This window comes from Mus musculus, chromosome 9 (genome assembly GCF_000001635.26).
Source record: "Mus musculus strain C57BL/6J chromosome 9, GRCm38.p6 C57BL/6J".
Classification (NCBI taxonomy): Eukaryota; Metazoa; Chordata; class Mammalia; order Rodentia; family Muridae; genus Mus; species Mus musculus.
Genome location: NC_000075.6, coordinates 65,612,081 through 65,636,425, shown reverse-complemented (window position 1 = coordinate 65,636,425; position 24,345 = coordinate 65,612,081). Strand labels below are relative to the sequence as shown.

Here is a 24,345-nt window from a genome sequence, read left to right as displayed (position 1 = left end):
AGACTGACCTCCTCACAGAATCCTCCTGGATCCATTTGCCTGGGCCATGCTTCCATGTAAGTGCCTAGAAGACAGCACTGACTTCCTTCCCTCATCCTGAAAAGCTTGCCGACAAGCTCCGAGATGCTCCATGTTCTTTCAGATGTGTGTAGGTTTATGTTGGTGGTTGAGGGTGGATGATTGTTTTGTTATGTTTTTTTTCTGTGGTTTGTTTTTTTCTTTTTTTCTTTTTTAGCCCTGGTTGGCCTGGAACTCACGATGTAAACTAGACTGTCTGCCTCTGCCTCCCAAGTGCTGGGATTAAAGATGTGCAACAAAATATGCCTAGCCTTTTTTGGGGAGGAAAGGTCTCTACAAAGTAGCCCAGGGTAATCCAGCGGCAGTGGTTTGAATAAGAATGGTTCCCAAAGGCTCAAAGATTTGAATGCTTAGTCATCAGGAAGTGGTACTATTTAAAAGGATTAAAACATGTGGCCTTGTTGGAGGAAGTGTGTCACTGGGGGTGGGCTCTGGGGTTTCAAAGGCCCACACAGAGCTTAGTGTCTATCTATCACTGTCTTTCAGATCAGGATGTAGTTCTCAATTATTTTTCTAGTGCCATGACTGTTGCCATGCTTCCCACTATCAAAATGGACTAACCCTCTAAAACTATAAACAAGCCCCTGATTAAAATGCTTTATTTTTTCTTTTGTAAGAGTTGCCTTGGCCGAGCAGTGATGACACACGCCTTTAATCCCAGCACTTGGGATGCAGAGGCAGGCGGATTTCTGAGTTCGAGGCCAGCCTGGTCTGCAGAGTGAGCTCCAGGACAGCCAGACAGCCAGGGCTACACACAGAGACCCTGTCTGAAAAACAAAACAAAACAAAACAAAGAGTTGCCTTGGTCATGGAGTCTCTTCATAGTAAGACTTAAAATATACCTTAAACTCCCATCCCTCCAGCTCCTATCCAAATGCTGGGATTTGAAGCATTCAACACCACATCCAGCTTTGGTTGGTTGGTTTTGATGTGTGTATTGAGTCAGGTTCTTGTTCTGTAGCCTTGGCTTAAAAATCCCTGTATAAGTCAGAATGGCCTTGAACTTAAGACAGTCTTCTTGTCTCAACCTCTTTAGAGCTAAAATCACAGGCATGACCTATCCACACTCATCCTCAAAATGTATCAGGGAAAAGAAAAGGGAAATGGGGAAGGGGGGGGGGGGTGTTGGAGAGATGGTTTGGTAGTTAAGAGCCCCTACTGAACTTGCATGGTACCGAAGTTCAATTAAGTACCAGAGTCCACCTGTAATTTAAGTTCCAGAGAACATGATGCCTTCTTCTGGCCTACATGCACTCATATACACTGACACATACATATACTGGATATAACTAAAAACTAAAATTTGAAGAAAAAAAAAAAAAAAAGGAAAGGAAGATGCCCACATCATACACTGTACTCTAGAATTTCTTTGCATTCATTTAGACTAACCTTGGCCTGTCCATCACTGCAGGCCTAATATCATCCTACTTATCCACACCTCAGAGAGGAGAGTTAAGCTATTAACTTCTCAGAGGTGCCATTATGGGAAGGAAAGATAACAGTCATAGGTCCAAATGTAGATACCTTGGCTACCATTACTTCTGACTTTCTACACTTTACAATTAGGTTAACAGAAAACTTCTTTACAAGCTGGGAATGATGGCACATGCTTTTAATCCCAGCATCAGGAAAGCAGAAGGAAGAGGAACTTTGTTACGTTTCAGGTCATCCTGGGCTAGGTAGTGAGGCTCTATCTTAAAAACTAACTAAATAACTAGCTTCTTTCTGTCTTAGAAACATACTCGGGGATCCAAATACCACATTTTAATGACTTTAGGATGCTTCCTAATTTAAAAATTACTGTAGGAGTTAATCCCAGCACCTGGGAAGCTGAGGCTGGCCAAGTTCTAGGCCAGCTAGGGCTCTAAAAAGAAAATTACTGTAGGTGCTGGGATTCAGCTCAGTGACAGACCTCTTGCTTGCTTAGTTAGCATCAGTGATGGCTTGGGGATTAATCCTTAGAACCAAAACCAAAACAAATACAAAAAGTAACTACAGCCAAAGTGTCCAAACTCATCAAATTACATGTTGAAAAAATGTAGCTTTATCAGTGTCAATCATACTGCAATAAAGTAGCTTTAAGTAACATTGAATAGTAGCACACATCTGTAATCCCAAGAATACAATAAAGTCAATGTTCAGAAGGCTGAGGCAGAAGGATCAAGAATTTGAAGTCATAGTAACTAAACTACATAGTTTCAAGACAGGCTTGCAATCCAAGTCAGCCTATGCCTGTAGCAAGACCCTCTCAATAAATAAATACCACACACACTGCTCTCCAGAGACACTGCCTCCCCCCTGGGAGAATCACTAGAATCTAAGCAGGATTTTCAGGGTCTATGTTAAATCATCTGGTGCTCCATCAAGACCCACCTGGAGGAGGGTATAGCCTTCAACCAAACAAGAACTTCCGCTTTTCCCTTAATTTCCACTGTCTTCCTTCAAGTGCAAGAAAATGGCAATTTCCTCCCAACTTCACATGCTCTTTCTTATGGGCCTTTCATAACGTGGCTTTGGCTTTTGTTATTTCTCCATATAGCAAACTACCAGTAGCTATCCAAATAAAAGAGGCCCCATAATCCACAACAACCCTGTTCCCTTCAAAAGCAAAGCTTTTGAAACAAGGCCTCACTCTATGGAGCCAAGCTAGCCTTGAACCTAGGATCCTTCTGCCTCTGTCTGGGGACTCACCCTTTGATGTCTGCCATACATTTTGAAACAACTTTTCCACACTAACAACCTCCTACTGTACTCACCCTCATCTCAGGGAGAGCTAACCTCTAACTTCCTAGTGTCACTATGGTAGACACAACCACCACTACCCAGCAAGTCCTCCTCACTCCCCACCCCGGCCTGCAATCCTTTCATCTATGTTCCAGAGAAGGAACCTGAGATTCATAATATAGGACGAACCCTCCTGGGGAGAGCAGGAGGCAAGCAAGGAAACCTGATTATACAAAGCAGTTCAAGTTGATGCAGGGATTCATTCCTCCTAGAACTTAGAAAATACATCTCTCCTGCAACCTGGTATTCTTAGGAATTGAGGTGTTAAAGGTATACTGTAGCCTTTACTTCTCTAGGCCTGTTATAGCTAATCAATAGATGATTGGGAAGGGCCAGTTTCAGTCACAGCAGTAAATCAACAATGTTAACAGTATTTTCTGGATGACGGTGCTTAGGGATTGTAAAACTGACTGCCTGAGACCACCTAAACTAAAGGAGAGAAGCTCCAGCTAAGCAACCAGAAAGAAACGGAGCTGAGAGTTCTTGGGCTATTGATCAAAACACTGTTAAGGGAAGCGACGACTCCTATTCCCACCAGACAAGAGCAGACATGGGGAGATCCCCATGCCCTCAGTTTTCCACTTTCAACTACATTTTAATTTGTTTTTATGTGGTCGTCGTGGTAAATGAGTGCCAGGGTGCACTGTGGGGGCTAGAGGACAACTTCCAAGAATTAGTCCTCTCCCTCTCCCTTCCCCCCCCCCCCATGTGGATTCCACAGATCAGACAGTCAAGCTTAGTAGCAAATACCCGGTTAGTTATTTTACCAGTTCTATTTTATCTTTCAGTACGAAATGCCTCATAAGTTTTTGTGTCACCTTTAACAGAGCCCATGCTAATCTATCTTGTATTTTTATTTTAGTGTACATGCTACCCAAATAAGGACCTACTGCTTAGAACTCTTGCTAAATACTAAATTTAAGCCCATGTCCCTCTACGGGTACCACTCAGAACTCTCTGAATCACCAAGGCCTATCACCAGTCCTTAGGGGAAAGAGCAGTGGCTCTACTTTTTGAATACCCTGCCCTCTCTCCCAGAAAGACAATTTTTAAAAGTAGCCAGGCCCCACACACTTTTTCCAACTCTTCCCTGTGACCATATGGCTAGTTCCCTTCCCCAGACAGAACAGAACAGGTCTGAGGATCTGGTCAGCCTTTCATTAAGTGTGAAGTCCCTGCTGAGGGCCAACCTTTTAAAAGATGCATAATTTGGGGGTCCTGGAACAGCTTCAGGAAGCACTTGCCCTCCCCGAAATTTCAGCACAAGGGGGTGGGGAAACAAGCAGAGATCACAGACACAACAGCAAACAACACACTCCTCACTTCCAACTCTCAGAGGAGACTCTAAAAACCATTTAGATCAGGATGGGGTGAAGGGCCCCAAAGGTTCAAAGAGGACAAAGCCAACAGTAACCAAGACCAGCTACCACTCACTCCAGAGCTACTAGTAGAGACCTCAGGAGCGGTCTCCCCCCTTCCATTTTCCATCGTTTGAGTGAATCATTGCATATAATTCCCTGCCTCCTTGTTCCAGGATCCAAACCTAGATTATCAAGATGTCTCAAGATGTCATGCCACTGGTGCACTGAAGCTGGTAGCAGGCCTCTTGCTGGCCCAGCCCAACAGTGGGTCATTCTGCACCAACTCATTAGCACAACCAGTAAGAAACATCAGGGCCTCTGCGGTTTCTACCCCAGACCAAGGGGAAGGGCCCTAGGGCTGGATAACTGGCCCTTGGTTTCCTGGGCAAAAGTATGCCAGGGCGGGGCAGGAAGGGTCTCTCAGCCCTGGAGTGACACAGCATACGTTAAAGAGCTCCCTAGGAGCCTAGAACCCATAGTAGTTGAGCCGGCCTGCCTAGTTTCCACTCGAAGTTACCTTAAAGGTTTTTTATCCCCCACAAGTACGTCGTCCTCACCAGGCGATAAAACCACGAGCAGTGATGATTCCTTGACGCGGTCTCATAACCTCTTTTTCTGCATAGGGCAGCTGGACAAGATTATGTCACCTCTCCTTGGAAGATCCCACCCTGGCCAGTGTGGGGTACTGGCTTGGCTACTAGGTCAAAGGGCGAGAACAGGGGATACTCAAGGCTTCTAACTTCTCTCTTTTCCGACTTTAATTAAATTGCCGGCTCAACTCTCTGAAGAAGCCCAAGTTCTGAGACAGGGCGAAAAGCCCGCCTGCCCACTGAGACCACAGCTCTAACCTAAGCGCAGGGCAGCCGGCCAGGCCTCCAAGGTCACGGGGAGGGGGCGAGGTGGAAAGGCTGGAGGGTGAGCCAGCTTCCCGCACCCACCGGGATAATCCCTCTCAGCTCCTTACAGTCGGGGCGGAGGTCCAGGCCACCCAGGAGGCGCGCCTCAGGCGAAGCGTAAGCCCCACCGGGCTTGGGGAAGGAGGGCAGCGGGAGTAGGACCTCCGCGGCGCCCCGAGCCCACCACGGGGACGCGCGCCCTCCTCGAGCCCCGGAGGGCGGGGAGACAATGCCGGCCCCGCCGGGCTAGTTCAGGCCGCACGCCTCCGCCCGCTGGACATGGGCTGCTCCTCCCCAGGGCGAAGGGCAGCGGAGGGAAGGCGCCAGGAGCGGTGGCCCGCAGGACCTCGCGCCGCCCGCGGCCCCGCGTGCACCTCACGCGCGCCGGCTCCCGCGGCCGCACACCCACCTCCTCCTCCAGCGGGCTGCCGGTGCCCGCGCCCGTGCAGTGCTCGACGTCCGGCTTCAGGTTGCTCATGGTGAGGGGGGACGCGGAGAGGGAAGCGGGACGCTCTGTCCCGTGGTGGGCAGGGGCACGGCGAGCCGTGCGCCCCCGAGGAGAGTGCGAGCTGGTGAGGAAAGCGGCTGCTGCCGCGTCAGGCTACGGAGAAAGGAAAGGGGGGGGGGATCACATTAAGTTTGGCGGGTGCGGGAGGCGGCCGGAGGGGCAAGGCACCGGGAACCCGAGGGAGCGGAGCCCGTGCGGCCACCGCCTCCGGCTTTTCAGGGCGGCCCGCGAGTGCGCTCGCGGCGGCGGGGGGCGGGCGCCGGAGGAGGGGGCGGGCGCCGGAACCGGCCTCAGCTGGGGCCCGGCCCGCCCCTCCCCCGCCCCGCCCCCGCCCCGCGCGCGGTCTCCGGGGGAACGCGCAGCCAATCCCCGCAGCCCAGTGCGGGCTCGCCCCGGCCCCGGCCCGGTCCCCAGCCCCGGCCCGGGCCGCGACGCTCCGGCCTTTCTGCCTTCCTTGGCTCCGGCGTTTTCCCGACTCCGCTTCCTTGGTCGACCCCCACCCCCTTCTCCCTTTCTCTCCCCGACTCGGCTCCCTTGCACCCCACCGTTCCCTTCTCCCAGACAAGTTTTTTAAACTTTGATGAACTCTCTCAGAGAACTTTTCTTAAAGGAGCCGCGCGGGCTTGGGTGGAGCTTGAGGTGACCCGCACGTTGCATCCCCAGCCAGGGCGAGGGCGGCGGCGGCGGCAGCGGGGCTCCCGGTTTCATGCCCAGATGTGGAGGTGTAGGCTGTCGCGAGCACATCGTTCGCCCCGAATTCCTGTCGGGTCCGGGCCAGCGGTTCTCTTCGCGCGAAGCAGCCGGGGACCGGGTTTTGGGGGTGAAGGCGAGGAAGGGGTAGGGCGGCAAACACCTGATCTTGAGCAAGTCACCGAGAGTTTTTTTTTTTTTTTTTTTTTTGGCTGAGTGACCTTGAGGAAATCACTTCCCCTATCTGGCCAGAGGATTCCAGCCCAGTTGGTGGGGATTAGAATACAAATTCTTTCCTCACTCTCACAACCTCCGTCACCTCAAAAGAGGAGGTGAAGGAAGCCCAATCCTTTTTAACTTCAGGAAGGGGGGGTACCTCGACTAACCTAGAAGGTTCCGTTCGTTACCTCCACCCCGCTTTTAAGACTTCTCACGGCTCGTTCTTTTTCCGCTCCAATTCCGAACCCCAGGGTGGGGGAGGGAAGAGCCGGCTGACGCCTAGGGCGGGGTCGCCTAGACTCCCACCCAGTGGTGGCGGGGGGGGGGGGGGGGGGCGGCCTCAGGGCCGGATTTTCCCCCAGGCCGAATAAATGCTGACCAGGACGTCTCCTGCCAGCAGCCTGTAAAAAACCGGCACCTACCTGAAGTCGCACTGGAAGAGTAGCGGCCCTGACTGCCCTGCGGAGCCGCCAGAGCACTGGGGTTCTTTCGTGCGCCCCTGCCCATGGGTTCCTTTATGTGCACTGAGACATCCCAGCCGCAGTCCCCGATAATCCTTGAGCAGCCATAGCTGAGAGGAGAGCGGATTGGGCTCGGCTCAGGTGTCTCCCGGTGGGATCTACTGCCCCGACTCAAAGCACGGAACTTAAGTCTTGGTAGCGGGATTCGGGGCGTGAGGCCGCGCTCAGAGGCGGTCCAGGTGAAAAAAAGTCTTGGTTTGCAGCCCCCTTACCAGTTAGGAACCTTGACCTTGGGCATTGGCTTAGTCCCTGGGGACTTCCCTGTGCGGACCTGCCAAATAGAGTTAGCTCCATCATGCGTGAGAGCTGTGCTGTGACTCCCTGATAACTTGTCATCTCACGGATAAGTAAATGGAGGTTTTGCCAATGATATGTTCACCCATTTGGGAAGTAATTGTTGAACCCCTACTGTGACCCGGGCCTGTGTACTTGACTATACTTATTTATTGGTAACACAGAATTGCCACTACACACACTAGTGCTAATGCTTGGGTCAGGCCCTGCTTTCTGCAAGAGTCAGGCACTGATAATCCGAGGTTAGGTGCTACACTTTCCCAGAGTTTTAAGGTTCTTCCAGCTTCCAGCATCTCCAGGTGTTTTCAATCTTGTGCGTCCTCAGATACCTCTACCACACTTTCCCCTCCTGCAAATCTTCCTATAAGTCTCGCGAAGTCTTCTTCCTTTGCCAAAGAGGAATTCCCCCTTCTCCCTCCCTCCTTCCCTCCTTTTAGGATCCTGCTGTAGAAGTCTGCTGTAGGGCTGGAGAGATGGCTCAGTGGTTAAGAGCACTGACTGCTCTTCCAATAAATAAATCTGAAGAAGAAGAAGGAGAAGGAGAAGGAGAAGGAGAAGGAGAAGGAGAAGGAGAAGGAGAAGGAGAAGGAGAAGGAGAAGAAGAAGAAGAAGAAGAAGAAGAAGAAGAAGAAGAAGAAGAAGAAGAAGAAGAAGAAGAAGAAGAAGAAAGAAGAAGAAGAAGTCGTCTGCTGTAGCTTTTCCAGGGGAGAAACCCAGTCAGTTTTCTAAACTTAGGTAACCCCTATAGGGTTGATTTGAACTTTTCTTTTTTAAATTTATTTTTTTTATGAGTATACTATACCTGTCTTTAGACACACCAGAAGTGGGCATCAGATCCCATTACAGATGGTTGTGAGCCACCATGTGGTTGCTGGGAATTGAGCTCAGAACCTCTGGAAGAGCAGTCAGTGCTCTTAACCACTGAGCCATCTCTCCAGCCCCCGATTTTAACTTTTCTAATCCAGAGGGGCATCTTGTAGTTAAGGACTCTGTCTTATAGATGAGGAAGCTGAGACCCAAAGAAGTGACAGATGAGGCAGGGACCTCCTTGGGCCCCCATGGCTGCATTTGTCACTTTAGGAAATTATCAATTCAGTTAGAAAGTAATACTTTTCTAATGCTAATACTTTGTAAATACTGAAAAATACCTAGTGGTGAACAGTCCAGCTGCCTGATTCACAAGATTATTAAATTCTTCTAGTCCTTTTTCTATGCATACTTTAAAACCAAGATTACACTCTGTTCTGAACATATACTTAACTTTTCTTTTTCTTTTCTTTTTTTTTTCTTTTTTTCTTTTGGTTTTTTTTCGAGACAGTGTTTCTCTGTGTAGCCCTGGCTGTTCTAAAACTCACTCTGTAGACCAGGCTAGCCTTGAACTCAGAAATTTACCTGCCTTTGCCTCATGAGTGCTGGGATTAAAGGCGTGCACCACCATGCCCATGTACACACCATGCGGTGGTGTACATTTTTAATCCCAGCACTCGGGAAGCAGAGGCAAGCAGATGCCTGTGAGTTCAAGACCAGCCTGATCTATAGAGGGAACTCCAGGACAGCCAGGGCTTCACAGAAAAACCTTGTCTCAACTAAAAAACACCCCTCTCCTTTTATTTTACGTAGTGTATGTGCCTGAGTATGTGTAGTGCACCACCTGCACGTATGTATGTCCTCACAGAAGTGGGAGGACATCAAGAGTTCTTGGAATCTAGAGTCCTCTGGAAGAACAACAGCTGCTCTTAACTGCTGAGCCATCTTTCTAGACCCATAGATAAGTAACAGTTTTTATGGGGATTCATGTGTATGTGGAGGGAGTGAGTAGGTGATGTGCCTGTGTGCATGTGGAGGCCAAAACAACACATCCAGTCTCTCTCACTCAGCCTCTTGTTGCCATGCTTCAGACGGAAGCTCTGCTCTTCTGCTAGGCTAACAAATTCTCAGAATCTACCTTGTCTGTTCCAAAAGCCTGCTTTACATATATGCTGAGGATTTGAACTTGTAGAGCAAGGCTCTGATCCACTGAGCCGTTTCCCCAGAACCATAAAGATTCTTAATGTGGCCAGGCAGTGGTGGCGCATGCCTTTAATGCACTTGGGAGGCAGAGGCTGGTGGATTTCTGAGTTCAAGGCCAGTCTGGTCTACAGAGTGAGTTCCAGGACAGCCAGGGCTACACAGAGAAACCCTGTCTTGAAAAACCAAAAAAAAAAAAAAAAAAAAAAAAAGATTCTTAATGTGTCAGAAAAGCTTCCTGCATGTGTGATACCTCTTAAGCACTTCAGAGGCAACTGTCTGATTTTTTTCTGTACCCCCCAACCCCTGAAAGTATATCTCCAACCCTAAAGAGATTTGGAGATGAGGGAGACCAGAAGGCTCTGCCCAGCCCACTTTTCCCTGTGTGTCATTAGGATTTTTGATATTGCCTATAGGATCAGTCCTCATCTGGCTAGAAAGAGAAGCTGTGGTAGTACAGGTTTGGCTTCCTGCCTGGAAAATGGGAGCTTTCCCTCCAACTATGCCAGTCTTTCCTCCTCTGGCCTCACCTCTGAGCTTCTCACACTTCTATCCCCTGCAGTCTCCCCCACCCCAGCTTGCCCTTCCTCGGTTTCCACTCTCCTTTCCATATGCTCACAGTGCTGCCTTCTTTCTTTTGAGCCTGGGAATACCTTGTTTTGGAATCTTCCCTAATTCTAACAAGTATCCTACAGAGGTGTAGCCTCCGGGCCTTTAGCAAAGAGCTTAAGCAGTGGCTTTTCATTAAGATATCTTCAGCAAACTTACACTGAATAATATTAGGCTGCTTCTGTAGGAGGCTTCAGAGTTGTCTGGTGCCTAAGCCCCTTTCTCTAATTTTCTGTGCATATATTTCTTGTTTAACTATTTATTCGTTTGATTTAAGGCAGGGTCACACTCGCCTGGAGCCTGCTGTGTAGACCAAGCTATCCTCAGACTCAGCGATCCTCTTGCCTTTTCCCCTAGGTGCTGGGATCACAGTTGTGTAACACCACTCCTGGCCACAGCCTTTCACTCTTTTTGTGGTTTTTGTTTGTTTGTTTTATGTTTTTTGTTTTCAAGTCAGGGTTTCTCTGAAAAGCCTTGGCTGTCTAGAAATTGCTTTGTAGACCAGGCTGGCTTTGAACCCATAGAGATCTGTCTTCTGCTCCTAAAGGCATGCACCACCACACCAGTTCATTCTTAATAAGTAGGGGGGAAAAAAAAGTCAGATCACCTCACTCCTGAGAAACACCTTCCTGGTGTGTCTGGGCATTCCCAAGCAGATCTTAAGAATTCTGACTTCGACGGGCGTGGTGGTGCACGCCTTTAATCCCAGCACTCGGGAGGCAGAGGCAGTTGGATTTCTTAGTTCGAGGCCAGCCTGGTCTACAGAGTGAGTTCCAGGACAGCCAGAGCTATAAAGAGAAACCCTATCTCGAAAAACCAAAAAAAAAAAAAAAAAAAAAAAAAAAAGAATTCTGACTTCAACGTCACCACAAGATGTCCTGGGTAATAACAGCATTGGTTCAGGACCTTAAGATTCAGAAGATGGGTGTTTCTCAGGCTTATTTTCTTGGTTGCTAGTGAGATTTAAGTTCCAGCCTTTCAGGTGCAAGAGGTCAGGGTAGGAGGGGCTGGGGCTGGGGGGCCTGGGGGGTGGGGACATAATGCCACTCTGTACTGTTAATATCCCCCTGTTGTTCCTACAATCTCTAGTTACATATTAAAAAAACCGAGGCTTAGAACAATTGAAGGAGCTCTTCTAGCCCTTAGTAAATATCATTAGATGTCAGGGAAAGGACCAGCGTTTCTTTCTTCAGCACATAAAGAGCTCCTTGGTAATCCCAACAGGAAGAGACAGAGACAGGAGGATTCCTGGGGCCCACTGGCCAGCCTCGCTTTATCAGCCAGCTCAAGTCCCAGGGAGCCGCTCAAAAAACAAGGGCAGGTGTTTAAGGAAATGTTCATGCACGCTTTAGTCCCAGCAGAAGCAGGCAGATCTTAGTGACTTAAAGGCCAGCCTGGTCTACATAGCAAGCTCTAAATCAGCCAAGGATATGTACATGCATGGTAAGACAGTCTCAGAACACCAGAGAGGTAGTGAGGGTTCTGATTTCGGAATGTTGAGCAAGTCACTAGTTCAGTATCAATAAATAAGCTATACAATTGAAGTAATAGGGGGGCTGGTGAGATGGCTCAGTGGGTAAGACCACCCAACTGCTCTTCCAGAGGTCCAGAGTTCAAATCCCAGCAACCACATGGTGGCTCACAACCATCTGTAACGAGATCTGACTCCGTCTTCTGGAGTGTCTGAAGACAGCTACAGTGTACTTACATATAATAAATAAATAAATCTTTTTTAAAAATTGAAGTAATAGTACTCACTTGTAAGAATAACAAGTAATGCTCGCTGTATTTTCAGGTCAAGTTAGACTGGGTCGTTTTTGTCTCAGAATTTCTAAGATGTCTTTTTGTTTGTTTGTTTGTTTGTTTTGTTTTGTTTTGTTTTGCTTCTTTTATTCAGAGCCACTTTGTGAACCTAGATCTCAAGTTTGAATCAGAAACAAATGCTATTACTCCCAGGGTAGCCTTTCCACAGACCTGGGTCTGCAGCCAGGAAACGTGGTAACTGTGTGCCTCTGGCAGGACTTTGCTCTCCTAAAGTAAAACCAGAGATACCTTTCAGACTGTCAGGGGGGTTGCTCTGCCTTTCCTATGGATGGAACCCTGAAGTTCTTTGATGGCCACAGAGTCCATGGCAATAGGTATGATTATGAGGTAGGAAGAGGGGACTAGGGACCTCACCCCACACTTCTAGAAAGACAATATTGTCTCCTCTCTGCCGCGTGCCAAAAGATGTTTCTACTGTTTCTTTCCATCATTGGCTGAAAATTAAGAAACAATCAAGAGAGAGAGATGAGTCTCCTCCTTAAGTCCCATTGTAACTTCTGAATGCCTTCCCAGGTTCTGGCAGGAAGAAATCAGGAATGAAGTTGAATGAATGAAAAGCAAAGTGTGTGGTTCAGTTGAGTGCTTGCCTGGCCTGTTGTGGTGGTTTGTATGTTGGTGGATCCCATAGGGTAATATATTTGAATGTTTGGTTCCCAGTTGGCAGATTATTTAGGAAGGATTAGGAGGTATGGCCTTGTTGGAGTAGATGTTTCACTGAGCTGTGCTGCCTGCAGATCAGGGTGACCTCTCAGCTACTGCTCCAACATCATGCCTGCCTGCCTGCCTGCCTGCCTGCCTGCCTGCCTGCCTGCCCACATGCTCCCCAAAAGTATAAAGCAAGGCCCCAGTTAAGTACTTTCTTTTAAATGTTGCCTTGGCCATGGTGTCTCACAGCAGTAGAATAATAACTAAGTCATGTTCTCAAAGTCCTCAATGAGGTTTCCAGCACTGCATAAACTGGGTGTAGTAGCATAGGCCTACTATTTTAACAGTTCAAGATCAACCTCAGCTATATAGTGAATTTAAGCCAGCCTGGGTTACATGAGATCACATCTCAAAAAAACATTTTGTTTTGTTTTTTTTAATAGAGGAATGGGAAGTAAAGTTAGTGTTCCCGTGGAATAATTCCTAGAAGTGTTTTGTTTTGTTTTCTAGTATATTAATGTATCAGTGACAGTTTTCCCCTACTCCAAAAGGAAAGAGGCTAGAATTCCAGGAACTTAAGTGGGTTGAAGAAATAATATAAGTCAGTTGTGGTGACACACATCGTAATCCTAGCACTGGGGAGGCAGAGGCTGTGGGATCTCTGTAAGTTCAAAGCCAGTTTGATCTACATAGCAAGTTTCAGGTCAGTTAGAGCTATGTATACGTGTGTGTATGTGTGTGTGTGTGTGTGTGTGTGTGTGTGTGTGTGTGTGTGTGTATACAGTGACACCCTGCCTGTCTCTGGAAAAAAGAAAAAGAATCCAGAGAAGCCCCAGTAGGGGTGTCTGAACAAGCCAAAGGTTTCTGGCCTCAACCCTGATGACCTTACTTATACCTCTCAGCGGCCGTCACCTAGTCCTTCTCCCCTGTAAGTTCCTGTATAACCGCAGTGGTTTTGCAGATAGGGAAACGGAGTTTCAGTGGTTGACATCAGTAGCTTTGGTTTACACACAGCTACGGAGTACCATTTTATGTTTCTGTTTCCTCAACAGAAACAAAAACAACAACAAAACATGTTTTTTTCAAAGTCAATTCTGGTTCATCCCTCATGAGCTGTTTATCTTGGATGTTTTTGTTGTTGTTGGCCTAGACTGTCTGGCCAGGGATCTCCTGTCAGCCTCCAGTCTTACCTCTCAGACATGAGACTGTAAGACACCACACTTGGCTTTTTACATGGGTTTTAGGGATGGAACATCTAGAGTTTTTTGTCAGGATCTTCCTGTATAGTAGCCCAGGCTGGCCCGGAACTAACAGTCTCCTTGTCGCTGTTTCCTTTCGGTCTAATATGAAGAGTGGATAATAAGTACTATGATTTTAAAGTGCCCCACTCCCAAATTCATACACTGGAAACTTACTCTGCAGATTCATGTTGCTCACACTCATAGGTGATGCAGCCCTGGGCATTCCCCACATGCTGAGCAGATATTGATGCCAAGGTCCTGGGCTTGCTGGCCTCTAGAACCGTGAGCAAAGTAAACCTCCATTCTTTGTAAATTGTCCAGGCTAGGGTATTTCGTTACAGCAACACACAATGGACTAAAAGGGTAACTAGAAAAAGGGATGAAAGTGATAGATTTATTTTTCCTCAAGAAATGAGACAGAAGGATCTTGAGTTTGGGCTAAGAAAGAAATTTCCAGCTGGATGCAGTGGTGCACACCTTAAATCCCAGCCCTCAGGAGGCAAAGGCAGGTGGATTTCTGTGAGTTTGAAGCTAGCCTGGTCTACAAAATGGGGTTCAAAGATAACCAGGGCTATTACACAGAAAACCTGTCTGGAAAAACAACAAAAGGAAAAGAAAGAAACTTTTTTTCTAGGAAAAAAATTAAAATTAATCAAAGATCTTTTCCTATGAAAATTTTTGTTCAAAAACCCTCTGGTTTTGTTTTTGTTTGAAATGGGTTTTAAGTTCTGGCATCCATTAAGCAGCACTTGGTAAACTTTTACTGGCTGTTGAGTCCTTCCCAGGGAACCAAAGGTCACTGAGAATACCTCTCTGGCCTGCTTCCCTGCCTGACTCCCAGAACCTGGGAGAGGGCACCCTCTCGGCCAGACAAATTATAGAATTGTTCACCAGGTATGGTAGGCTGGCCTACTAGGCCAAGTTTCCAAGAAAGGCCAAAGGGCTAGACCAGTGTCCAGTGTGCCAAGTGGCAAGTCTTTTGGGTCCTGAGGCACTGTGTAAAAGGCAGTAGTGCAAGGACGGGGGGCATACCTACCTTACCTCTGAAGGTGTGAGTGTAGCTCCTATGCCTTTCATCTTTGCTGCCCATGAAGGGGAGGGAGGGTACACTCATTCTCTCTAAGAACTTAAAGGCAGCAGCTGGGGAGAGAGCTGTACCCTAACCTAGATATCTCCTCAGTGGTTACAGAGAAGTGCAGATCAAAGAATCTGTGTCAGAGGGACCATAGATAAAATCTAGGGTCAGCTGACCCCATTTTTACCTTCAGATCAGAAAAAAAGAGTTTTTACTTATGTGTATATGTCTCCCCTAGAGCTGGAGTTACAGGTGTTTATGAACCACCCGATGCAGGTGCTGCGAACTGAACTGGGGTCCACTGGAAGAGCAGCAAGCTCTCTTAACCGCTGAGCCATATCTCCAGCCCCCAGAATTAGTTTCTGAAAAAAAAGGCCAATTCCTGGGACACGTCCAAGAATACATTTAAATACCTAGTGCCCCAGCAACCAGCACCCTAGGACCTACTGAGATCCATTTGACTGCACCAAATACTTGAATTTCCACCAAGTGTCAGCTGGAAATTGGGGAGTTCAGTTTCCACACCAAGTCTCTCACTGCTGTACCTTCAGCGGTGATTCCAGCAGACTTTCCAGATGACACTTAGATGTGAGCATTTGAGTACTTCTCCACTGACTTCTCTTTGCTTTGGTTTGGGGTGGGGCAGGGAGTGTGTGTGTGTGTGTGTGTGTGTGTGTGTGTGTGTGTGTGTGTGTTTGAGATGGAGTTTCTCTGTAACAGCTCTGGCTGTCCTGGAATCCCATTTGTAGACCAGAACTTGCAGAGAACCTCCTGCCTCCCCAGTGTTCTAGGATTAAAGGAGTGAGCCACCATGCCCAGCTGTCTACTGACAGTTTTTGTTTTGTTTTGTTTTGTTATAAGAAGGCTAACACATACCTGGTTCTTTATTTTTTTAAAGTTTTTTTTTTTAAAGATTTATTTATTATTTATTATATGTATGTACACTGTAGCTGTCTTCGGACACCCCAGAAGAGGGCGTCAGATCTCATTACGGATGGTTGTGAGCCACCATGTGGTTGCTGGGATTTGAACTCCGGACCTTTGGAAGAGCAGTCAGGTGCTCTCACCCACTGAGCCATCTCACCAGCCCCTGATTTGTTTTTTTAAGACATAGTTTCTTTGTGTGGCCCTGGCTGTCCTAAAACTTGTTCTGTAGAGCAGGCTGGCCTCAAACTCAAAAGATCTATCTGCTCGTCACTGCCTATTGCCACTTGTCCATGAAATACTTTTTTTGTTTTGTTTTGTTTTGTTTTGTTTTGTTTTAGAAACAGAGTTTCTCTGTGTAGCCCTGGTTGTCCTGGAACTCACTTTGTAGACCAGGCTGGCCTCGAACTCAGAAATCCTCCTGCCTCTGCCTCCCAAGTGCTGGGATTAAAGACAGCCATGAATACTTAATGTTAAGCTTCAAGACAGAGATGGACCTGTACTTGGAATACTTAGGATTTGCTTCTGGGACTTTAGGCAAAAGAGTAGCAGCTCAGCCTCCGTTTCTTTATTTGTGAAATGGGCCTGGTACCTGTCTCACATGGTTCCTGTGTGGTCAAGGGCAGCTGTTCTCCAATGAATCCCATATCTGTCTCTCTGTGACTTCACTCAGGTTTCCATATATGATGGCCCTCAGACAGCAAGCCATTTTCCTAACATCTAACCATGATCCCTGTCACCCTAAAGCATAACTGTTTACTCTTCTGAACTAACAATAAAGGGGAGAAATATTTTGGGAGGAGGATTCTGCCAGATCCTTGAGAGTACAGCATCAGAGCAGCTGTGATAGCCTGTAGACAATGATGCTTTCCAGAGAAAAGATCTCTCCTGTGCCCTGCTAGTAGAAAGCCACCAACGCCGGCATCCAGCTGAATGCTGGGCTCTCATCTCTGAGCCCACCTACTACTCATCACTGCTCTGTGAGATGACTTTTTTGTTTTGCATTTGAAGTACAGAGAGGTCCCACCTACCACCTGTACAAGGATGTGGGACCACTGTGGGGACCAGGGCTTAAACCCAGGATGTTATGTGCACAGTCCTGAAACCAGAGTGCACAAAGGGAATTAAATCTGAACTGAGGAGTCTGGAGTGCAACTTGTGATCTTCCCCCAGGAGTCATCTCGAGAAAGACTTGCTAATTTCTTGTCTTAGGACAGACAATAACCTCCTTGTTTACAATCTCCTTCTGTGAATATATGCTTTCTTTTTTTCTATTTTGAGAAGACAGTGTTTCCATTTGAATAACACCTACAAGTAGGTTAGGGATGGCCTGCTTGGGCTGCATGAAACTGGTCTCAAAAACAAAAAACCAAACCAGTTCCAGCAAGTGAAAACTGCACCGAAAAACGTTGAAAACAATTTGAGCTGACTACAGTGGCCCACCCCTCTAATCCCAGTACTCCAAAAACTAAGACAGGAGGATTACAGGTTTGAGGCTAACCAGGATGTATGTATAAGACCATCACAAAGAGTTAAATACATGCTCACATGTAACCATATTCTGATGACGTAGTAGTTCAGTGCTAAGAGCATTTGCCTTACATGTGCAAGGCCCTGGATTTGATTCCCAGTGCCAACAAAGCAAAATAAACTACCTATGATCCAATAATTCCAATGCTAGTATATGTTCCAAATAATTGCTAAACATGTTCTCTTCAAGCAAAACCCCATATGTGAGTATTCATATTAGTGAAACAACCCAAATTTTGCCACTTAACAAACTTGTCAACAAAAGGATCAATGTGAACACTCTGAAAAAAAAAACATGGGAAGTGAAAAAAGCCAGAGTCAAAAGGTCACATTGCATGAGTCCGTTTGTAAAGAATACCCAGAAAGGCAAGATGCATGTTAGGGTTTGGTGAGCGCTAAGGAGATGGGAGCTAGGAGTGCTTGGCATAGGGTTTATTCTGGTGCAATGACAGTGTGCTTCAGCAAGACCAAAGATAAACACCAGTGCTCATCCTGAGACTCTACAGTTGAACATAATTAACACAGGACCATCGAGATGACCAATGGGGAAAGGCACTCGCTGTTTAGCCTGATGATGACCCACGTCCACTCCCTGGGACCCACAAGGTGGAAGAAGAGAACACACTCATATGAGTTTTCTCTACAGGCGCTGATTGGCATGCGCATACCTATAATCACACATACAATAATAATAAAATGAAATTTTAAGAAGAAAAAAGATTAATTTTCTGTTAAGTGAATGTTATTCAGTCTAGCAAAAGTAAAATTGATCCCTAAAACAGAATCCATTGAATTAAATCTTCCAGTCCCTAGTCTTGTCTTCTGCAACACTTACAAGTTTCTGGGGCTCTGGAAACACAGACATTTGTGTGTATAGTTTTGATGTAAATGGTAGTAATTGCATACATTGTATCTTTTTTGGTTGGTTGGTTGGTTGGTTTTCCAGACAGGGTTTCTCTGTATAGCCTTGTTTGTCCTGGAATTCATCTGTAGACCAGGCTAGCCTCGAACTCAGAAATCTGCCTGCCTCTGCCTCCCAAGTGCTGGGATTAAAGGTGTGAGCCACCACAGCCCAGTGGCGAGGTCTCTAAAAGAAGAGGGAAGGAATGGGGACTGGGTGGAGCAGAAGGGAAGAACACCAGGAATCAGGAATAGGACTGCTGTGCTGGACAGGGCTGTGCAGACAGGAGAGGCTTAGGGAAGTGTGTATGTTGCAAGTCAGCAGTAGAAAGTGCCTAGAAATGGAAGCAGAGGAGGAGAAACCATCCAGTTCTGAGGGATGGGACTGCAGTATGGTTGCCTTGCTTTTGGCCTATGAACTTCAGAGTTCTTTGAAATGCATACAACAGCTGCTAACTTTACAGTTACACAGTCCCTGAAGCAGAACTGGAGGGGTTTGGAGGGTGTTTAGCTCACTGACAGAGCCCTTGCTCTGAGGGGCAAGTTGGGGGAGGAGTAAGGGTGGGTGGGAGGGGGAAAAGACTGAGGTCAATTCTCAGTAATATAAAAGGAGGGGGGGGGGGAGAGAGAGAGAACACCAAAAGGAATTTGAGGCCAATCTCAATAGCCAAGGGTACACAGAGAAACCCTGACTCAAACAAACAAAAAGGCATTTAAAAGACTTTCCCCCAATCTTCCTGTTTGCTCCCAGGACCAGGGTTGGGACTGAAGTTTATAGCGACATATGACAGGGTGTGATGGTACATACCTCTTATCTCAGCACTGAAGAAGCTGAGGCAGGAATATTGCAAGTTTGAGCCTGGTTTATGCTATATAGTAAGACCCTATCTTCAAAAAAAAATAGTAACTACAAAAAATACATGTGATATTTATGTACATGTGTATACATGCACAGAGTGACCTACAACCAGACCTAGCAACAGCTGGTTCTAGCAAGTCTTTTCAAAACAGCTCTTGGGCCTACAAGATGACTCAGTAGATAATAGTACTTGTAGCAAGCCTGGGGGCACAGTTGAATTTCTGTACCCTCACGGTGGAAGCAGAGGGCTGGCTCGCACGAAGTGTCCTCACACCTCCACATACATGCTGTGGCACACACATTGAACAGATTTTTTATTTATTTTGAGACATGGTCTCTCTATGTAGCCCTGGCTGATCAGCTTCCACAATTGTCCCCAGACCTCCCTGTGCATGCTGTGGCACACCAAAGACATGTTTCGTTTGTTTGTTTGTTTGTTTGTTTGTTTAGAGACAAGGTCTCTCTATGTAGGATTGGTTGTTCTGAAACTTACTGTGTAGAACACTAGGCTGGCCTCAAACTTAACAAGATCTGCCTGCCTCTACTTCCAGAATACCCACAGTCAGAAAGTTGGGGGCCTCTCATTTTATTCTTTTGAGGGGGGGGTGTTTGCTTGTTTATTTTGGTTTGATTATTTTCAAGACAGAGTTTCTCTGTGTAGCCCTTGCTATCTTGAAACTTACTCTTTTTTACCAGGCTGACCTTGAACTCAGAGATCCATCTGCCTCTACTTCCCAAGTGCTGGGACTAAAGAGGTGCACCACCATGCTGGGCTTGAATTCATCTCGTTTTGTTTTGGATTTTTCTTATTGTGACGAAACAGGATAGTCATAAACAGCTTGGGGAGGAAGGGTTTATCTCACCTTACACTCCCAGGAGAGGTTGGTTCATCATGAGAAAGTTAGGACAGGAACCTGGAGGCAGGAACTGCATCAGAGGCCATGGTGGAACACTGCTTACTAGCTTGTTCAGCCTTCGTGTTTAGCCCAGCACCACCTGCCTGGGGTGACATTACCCACAGGGGGCTGGACCCTCTCACAGCAACCACCAATCAAGAAAATGCCCCACAGATTTGACGATAGGCCAGCCTTAAGAAGGCACTGTCTTGCCGGGCAGTGGTGGCACACGCTTTTAATCCCAGCACTTGGGAGGCAGAGGCAGGTGGATTTCTGAGTTAGAGGCCAGCCTGGTCTACAAAGTGAGCTCCAGGACAGCCAGGGCTACACAGAGAAACCCTGTCTCGAAAAAACAGAAAAAAAACAAACAAACAAAAAAGGAGGCACTTCTCTAAGATTTCCCATTCCCAAATAGGTCTAGGTTTGTGTCACCTTGACAAAAACCAGCTAGAACACATAGGTATAATTATCACCATGAAGAGCTCATTTCACAGGACTCTGTGAGCCACAAAACTACATGTCTGTTACAGCTACTACAGTAAGCCCTTGTAACTCGCGTAGGAAAGCAGCCATGTATAATCCAAAAACAAGTGAGTATGGCTGTGTCCCAGTAAAGCCTACCACCAGGCCTCGGGGTCAACATGTATGTGATACAAGAGTGTTCAGTGTATTAATTCCTTAGTCGTGAGAGGCTGAATCTTAGACCCCATTAAGAGTTGGGTAGCTGGGCTGGAGAGATGGCTCAGCTGGTAAGAACACTGACTGCTCTTCCAGAGGTCCTGAGTTCAATTCCCAGCAACCACACAGTGGCTCACAACCATCTGGAATGGGATCTAATGTCCTCTACTGGAGTGTCTGAAGACAGCGACAGTGTATTCACATACATAAAATAAATTCTAATTTAAAAAGAGAGAGAGTTGGGTGGTATTTTATCACACCTTCTCCAGAACTCTCCCCACACAGACATGGGGGTCCATCTGGAGAATGGGGCTTTTGCTTGCTTGTTGTCTTTGAGACAAAAAGCAGGGCCTTTCTGTGGAGCCCTGACTATCCTGGAACTCTTATGTAGACCAAGCTGGCTCTGTACTCAAAGAAATCAGTCTGCCTCCCAAGTGCTGAGATCAAAGGTACCATGACACTCAGCTAGAAAACAAGTGTTAGAGCCTGGAGAGTAGGGACTGCAGAGATGGCCCGCCCTGCCGTTAAGGACGCTTGTTTTTCTTGCAGAGGACCCAGGGTTTAATTTCTAACACCTACACAGTGGCTCATAAGCATCTGTAACTCCAGTCCCAGGGGGTCTAGTGCCCTCTCCTAGCCTCAGCAGGCACTACATGCATGGTGTACACAGGCACATGCAAGCAAAACAAAACAAAACAAAACAAAACCCTCAACACATAAAATATGAAGGGGAAGGAAGAAATTGTTTTTAATGTCAGTATCTATGTTATTTAGGGATATCTTACTATACTATCATTTTCTTTCTCTTTTTTATTTTTTAACCCTGGCTAACTGGAGTTCCATATATAGACCAGGCTAGCCTTGAATTTATAGCAATCCTCTGGCCTCAACCTCCTAAGAGATGAGATTACAGACATGTGCCACTATGTACACACAGACATACACACACATACACACAGACACACACACACACCTTTTAGAAATAGAATCTCATATAGTCCAGGCTGGTCTTGAACTCACTAAGAAGTTAAGGATGACCTTGAACTCCTGATCCTCCTGCCTCTACCTGCCAAGAGCTGGGGTAATGGGTGCATGCCACAGTCTCCATGTGGTCAGCTGGCTGGTTTCCATCATTGTGTAAGACCAGCCAGTAGGATCTTCATTTAGATGCTGTGCTTTTTGTCTATAGTTTCCATTTAAGTGTTTTGTGTCATTTTTCTGTGTTTGCAATGCTGAGGTTGAATATGAGGCCTCGTGTGTTACACGGTACTCTGCCCCTACACTCCAATTTTTAAAAAATACAGATACATACAACTATGTACATTTTAGTTCTCTGTCAATGAAGAGGGTTTGCTAGACTGCCCCAGTGTGCCTCCTCCCCATGCTGAACTCTAGAAACTGTTTAGGCAACGTAGTGGGACATTCATAGAATTTACCTTCCTGTGTTCTACTGAGCAGTCATTGCTTTTCCTTGTCTGGCTTTCAGTGTCTAGAGAATCCTTGTTTCTTACATACTCTAGGTGGAAATGGTACTTTATGTGTCTTATGTAGGAATATAAGGTATCTAGATTGGAAGCAGAAATACTTAGGTGTTTGTGGGTTTTATGGGCATTTTTGTTTGCTGTTTTGGTTGTTTTCAGAAATGGTCTTGCTGTATAGTTCAGGCTAGCCTTGAACTCGAGACTTTCCTGACTTGTCCTCTGAGTGCTATGACTGATTATAGATGTGTGCCACCATGTCTGGCTGTGATCGTTTGTTACTTGCTCAACTGACATTTATTAGGAGGGAGTTTGCCACATGACCACTTTATACTGGTCTTAAGGTTCTGCAGACATCCAAAGCTTCCCTATCACCATTTTAAATAAACCCTTTTCTGGGCTGGAGAGACAGCTCAGCTGATAAGAGTACTAGTTGCTTTTCCAGAGGTCCTGAGTTCAATTCCTAGCAACCACGTGTTGGCTCACAATCATCTGTAATGAGTTCTGATGCCTGATTCTGGTGTGTCTAAAGAGAGCAACAGTGTACGCAAATACAATAATAAATAAATAAATAAATAAATAACCCTTTCCTCTGTTTAGAATGTTCTTTGTAGCCATCTATTACTTTCTCAGCTCAAAAGAAGCCTTCTTGAGCAATTCTATAGTACTGAATTTGTCTGTCTATTTCTAACACAGTTCTGCTTTCTTTTAACTGTTATTACTACTGGGTTTTTCTGTTTTGTTTTGTTTTGAGCCCAAGGTAGCCTCAAACTTGCAAACTGCCCAGGCTTGGAACTTACTGTGTAACCCTTGGACTCCTAATCCTCCTGCTTCCACCTCCTGAATAGTGGGATTACACGTGTGCAGCATCATGCCCAGCTGCTGAATATTTAATTTATTAACACTAAGATGAATGAGTAAGTTCCTGAAAGAATGAGCCTGAATTCTTCCCAGTGCTTGTCACAAAGGGGACAGTCAAACTGGGGATGCTTGGCCCATAGAAGCACACCTCTACCCTCTCACCACATCTGACTCTCCTTTAGCCATGCTGTCTCTAGTGATAACAGCAGACCCCTGCATACTGGTCTGAGGAAGCCTGACAGGTGAGGCTGACAAGTTCCAGACCCAAGCCTTGGGCCTCACATCGTCCCACAGAACCAGAGGCTGGGCAGAAGCCAGAGCTAAGCTTCCATGATGTCACTGCCTTCAAGAGGCTCATCCTCCCGGCCCTTCTTAATGCTGCCTGACACTCCTGAGAGAGTCTCAGCCAGACATGGTGGTACAGACCTCTGCTCCCAGCTCTGGAGAGGCAGATTAGGAGAATCACTGAAAAATTGATGCCAGCTTATTCTACCTAGTGAGCTCAAGCCAGCCAGGCTCTGTATCGAAGTGAGACCATCACAAAACAAATGAAACAAAGAAAGATACAGCATCTTTTCATGTTCACAGGTCCAAATCCATTTGTGACCATTGACAGCTGTTAGACTATATCAGGCCCTGAGTTCATCCTTCAGGACCAAAAAACCAAAACAACAATTAGAATGTAAATAGAACAAGATAGAAGTTCTTTGATAAAGTGAAATATATTACTTTAGACTTTCCTTTTCTTTTCCTTTTTCTTTTTCTTTTTTTTTTCTTTCTTTTTTTTTTTTTTTTACAATTCTCAGTGAATTGAGAGGACCCAGGAACATCCATCTCAAACGCTTAACTTTTGACAGAGGAAGAAAGAGATCTCTGTAAGATAATACATCAAGTTAGACTGTTTTAGCACTATGTTTGAGCCTTTGTGTTTTTGTTTTTGTTTTTTTAATTTTTAAACATGTATGTATTTATTATATGTAAGTACACTGTAGCTGTCTTCAGACACCCCAGAAGGGGGCATCAGATCTCATTACGGATGGTTGTGAGCCACCATGTGGTTGCTGGGATTTGAACCTTAGGAAGAGCAGTTGGTGCTCTTAACCGCTGAGGCATCTCTCCAGCTGGAGATTTTGTGTTTTTAATGTTATCGTCTGACCACGTCCAAGTCTGACAGCCCAACAGTTGTCCAGAGCAGTAGTAAAGTGTTTGCCTAACATGGGCTAATACCCTGAGATCAATCTGTAACATTGCAAAACACCCCAAGAGCTTTGGCTACTAATTTCTGCTTATTTATGATGAAATTTTTTGTTTATTTACATGGTGGGAGGGCACATGTGTGCCATAAGCGTAGGCGACTTATATTCCCATGTTTATTTACATGGTGGAGGTCAGGATAGTGTCACTTTCCATGGCCAAGGCTCTGAGGGCCTCTCTTGATTCTGCTGCTGTGCTGTGTGCTTCAGGCTA

General features: G+C 46.4%; 1 protein-coding gene across 5 annotated transcripts in view; it reads right to left on the bottom strand.

Annotated features, from left to right (window-relative positions):
* The window catches only part of Rbpms2 (RNA binding protein with multiple splicing 2), a 31,181-nt gene extending 24,111 nt beyond the window's left edge, over positions 1-7,070 (bottom strand). The window contains exons 1-2 of one of the 5 annotated variants that reach the window (XM_006511456.4): positions 6,959-7,070; positions 5,529-5,720 (exon numbers count right to left, since the gene is read on the bottom strand). In XM_006511456.4, the coding sequence (XP_006511519.1) occupies positions 5,529-5,597 (69 nt within the window). In that variant the 5' untranslated portion in view covers positions 5,598-5,720; positions 6,959-7,070. Of the gene's footprint in view, positions 1-5,528; positions 5,891-6,703; positions 6,806-6,958 lie in introns of those variants that run through there. The other 4 variants (XM_006511455.2, XM_006511457.2, XM_006511458.4 and 1 more) reach the window with 4 other exon arrangements.
* Positions 7,071-24,345: the final 17,275 nt, after the last annotated feature.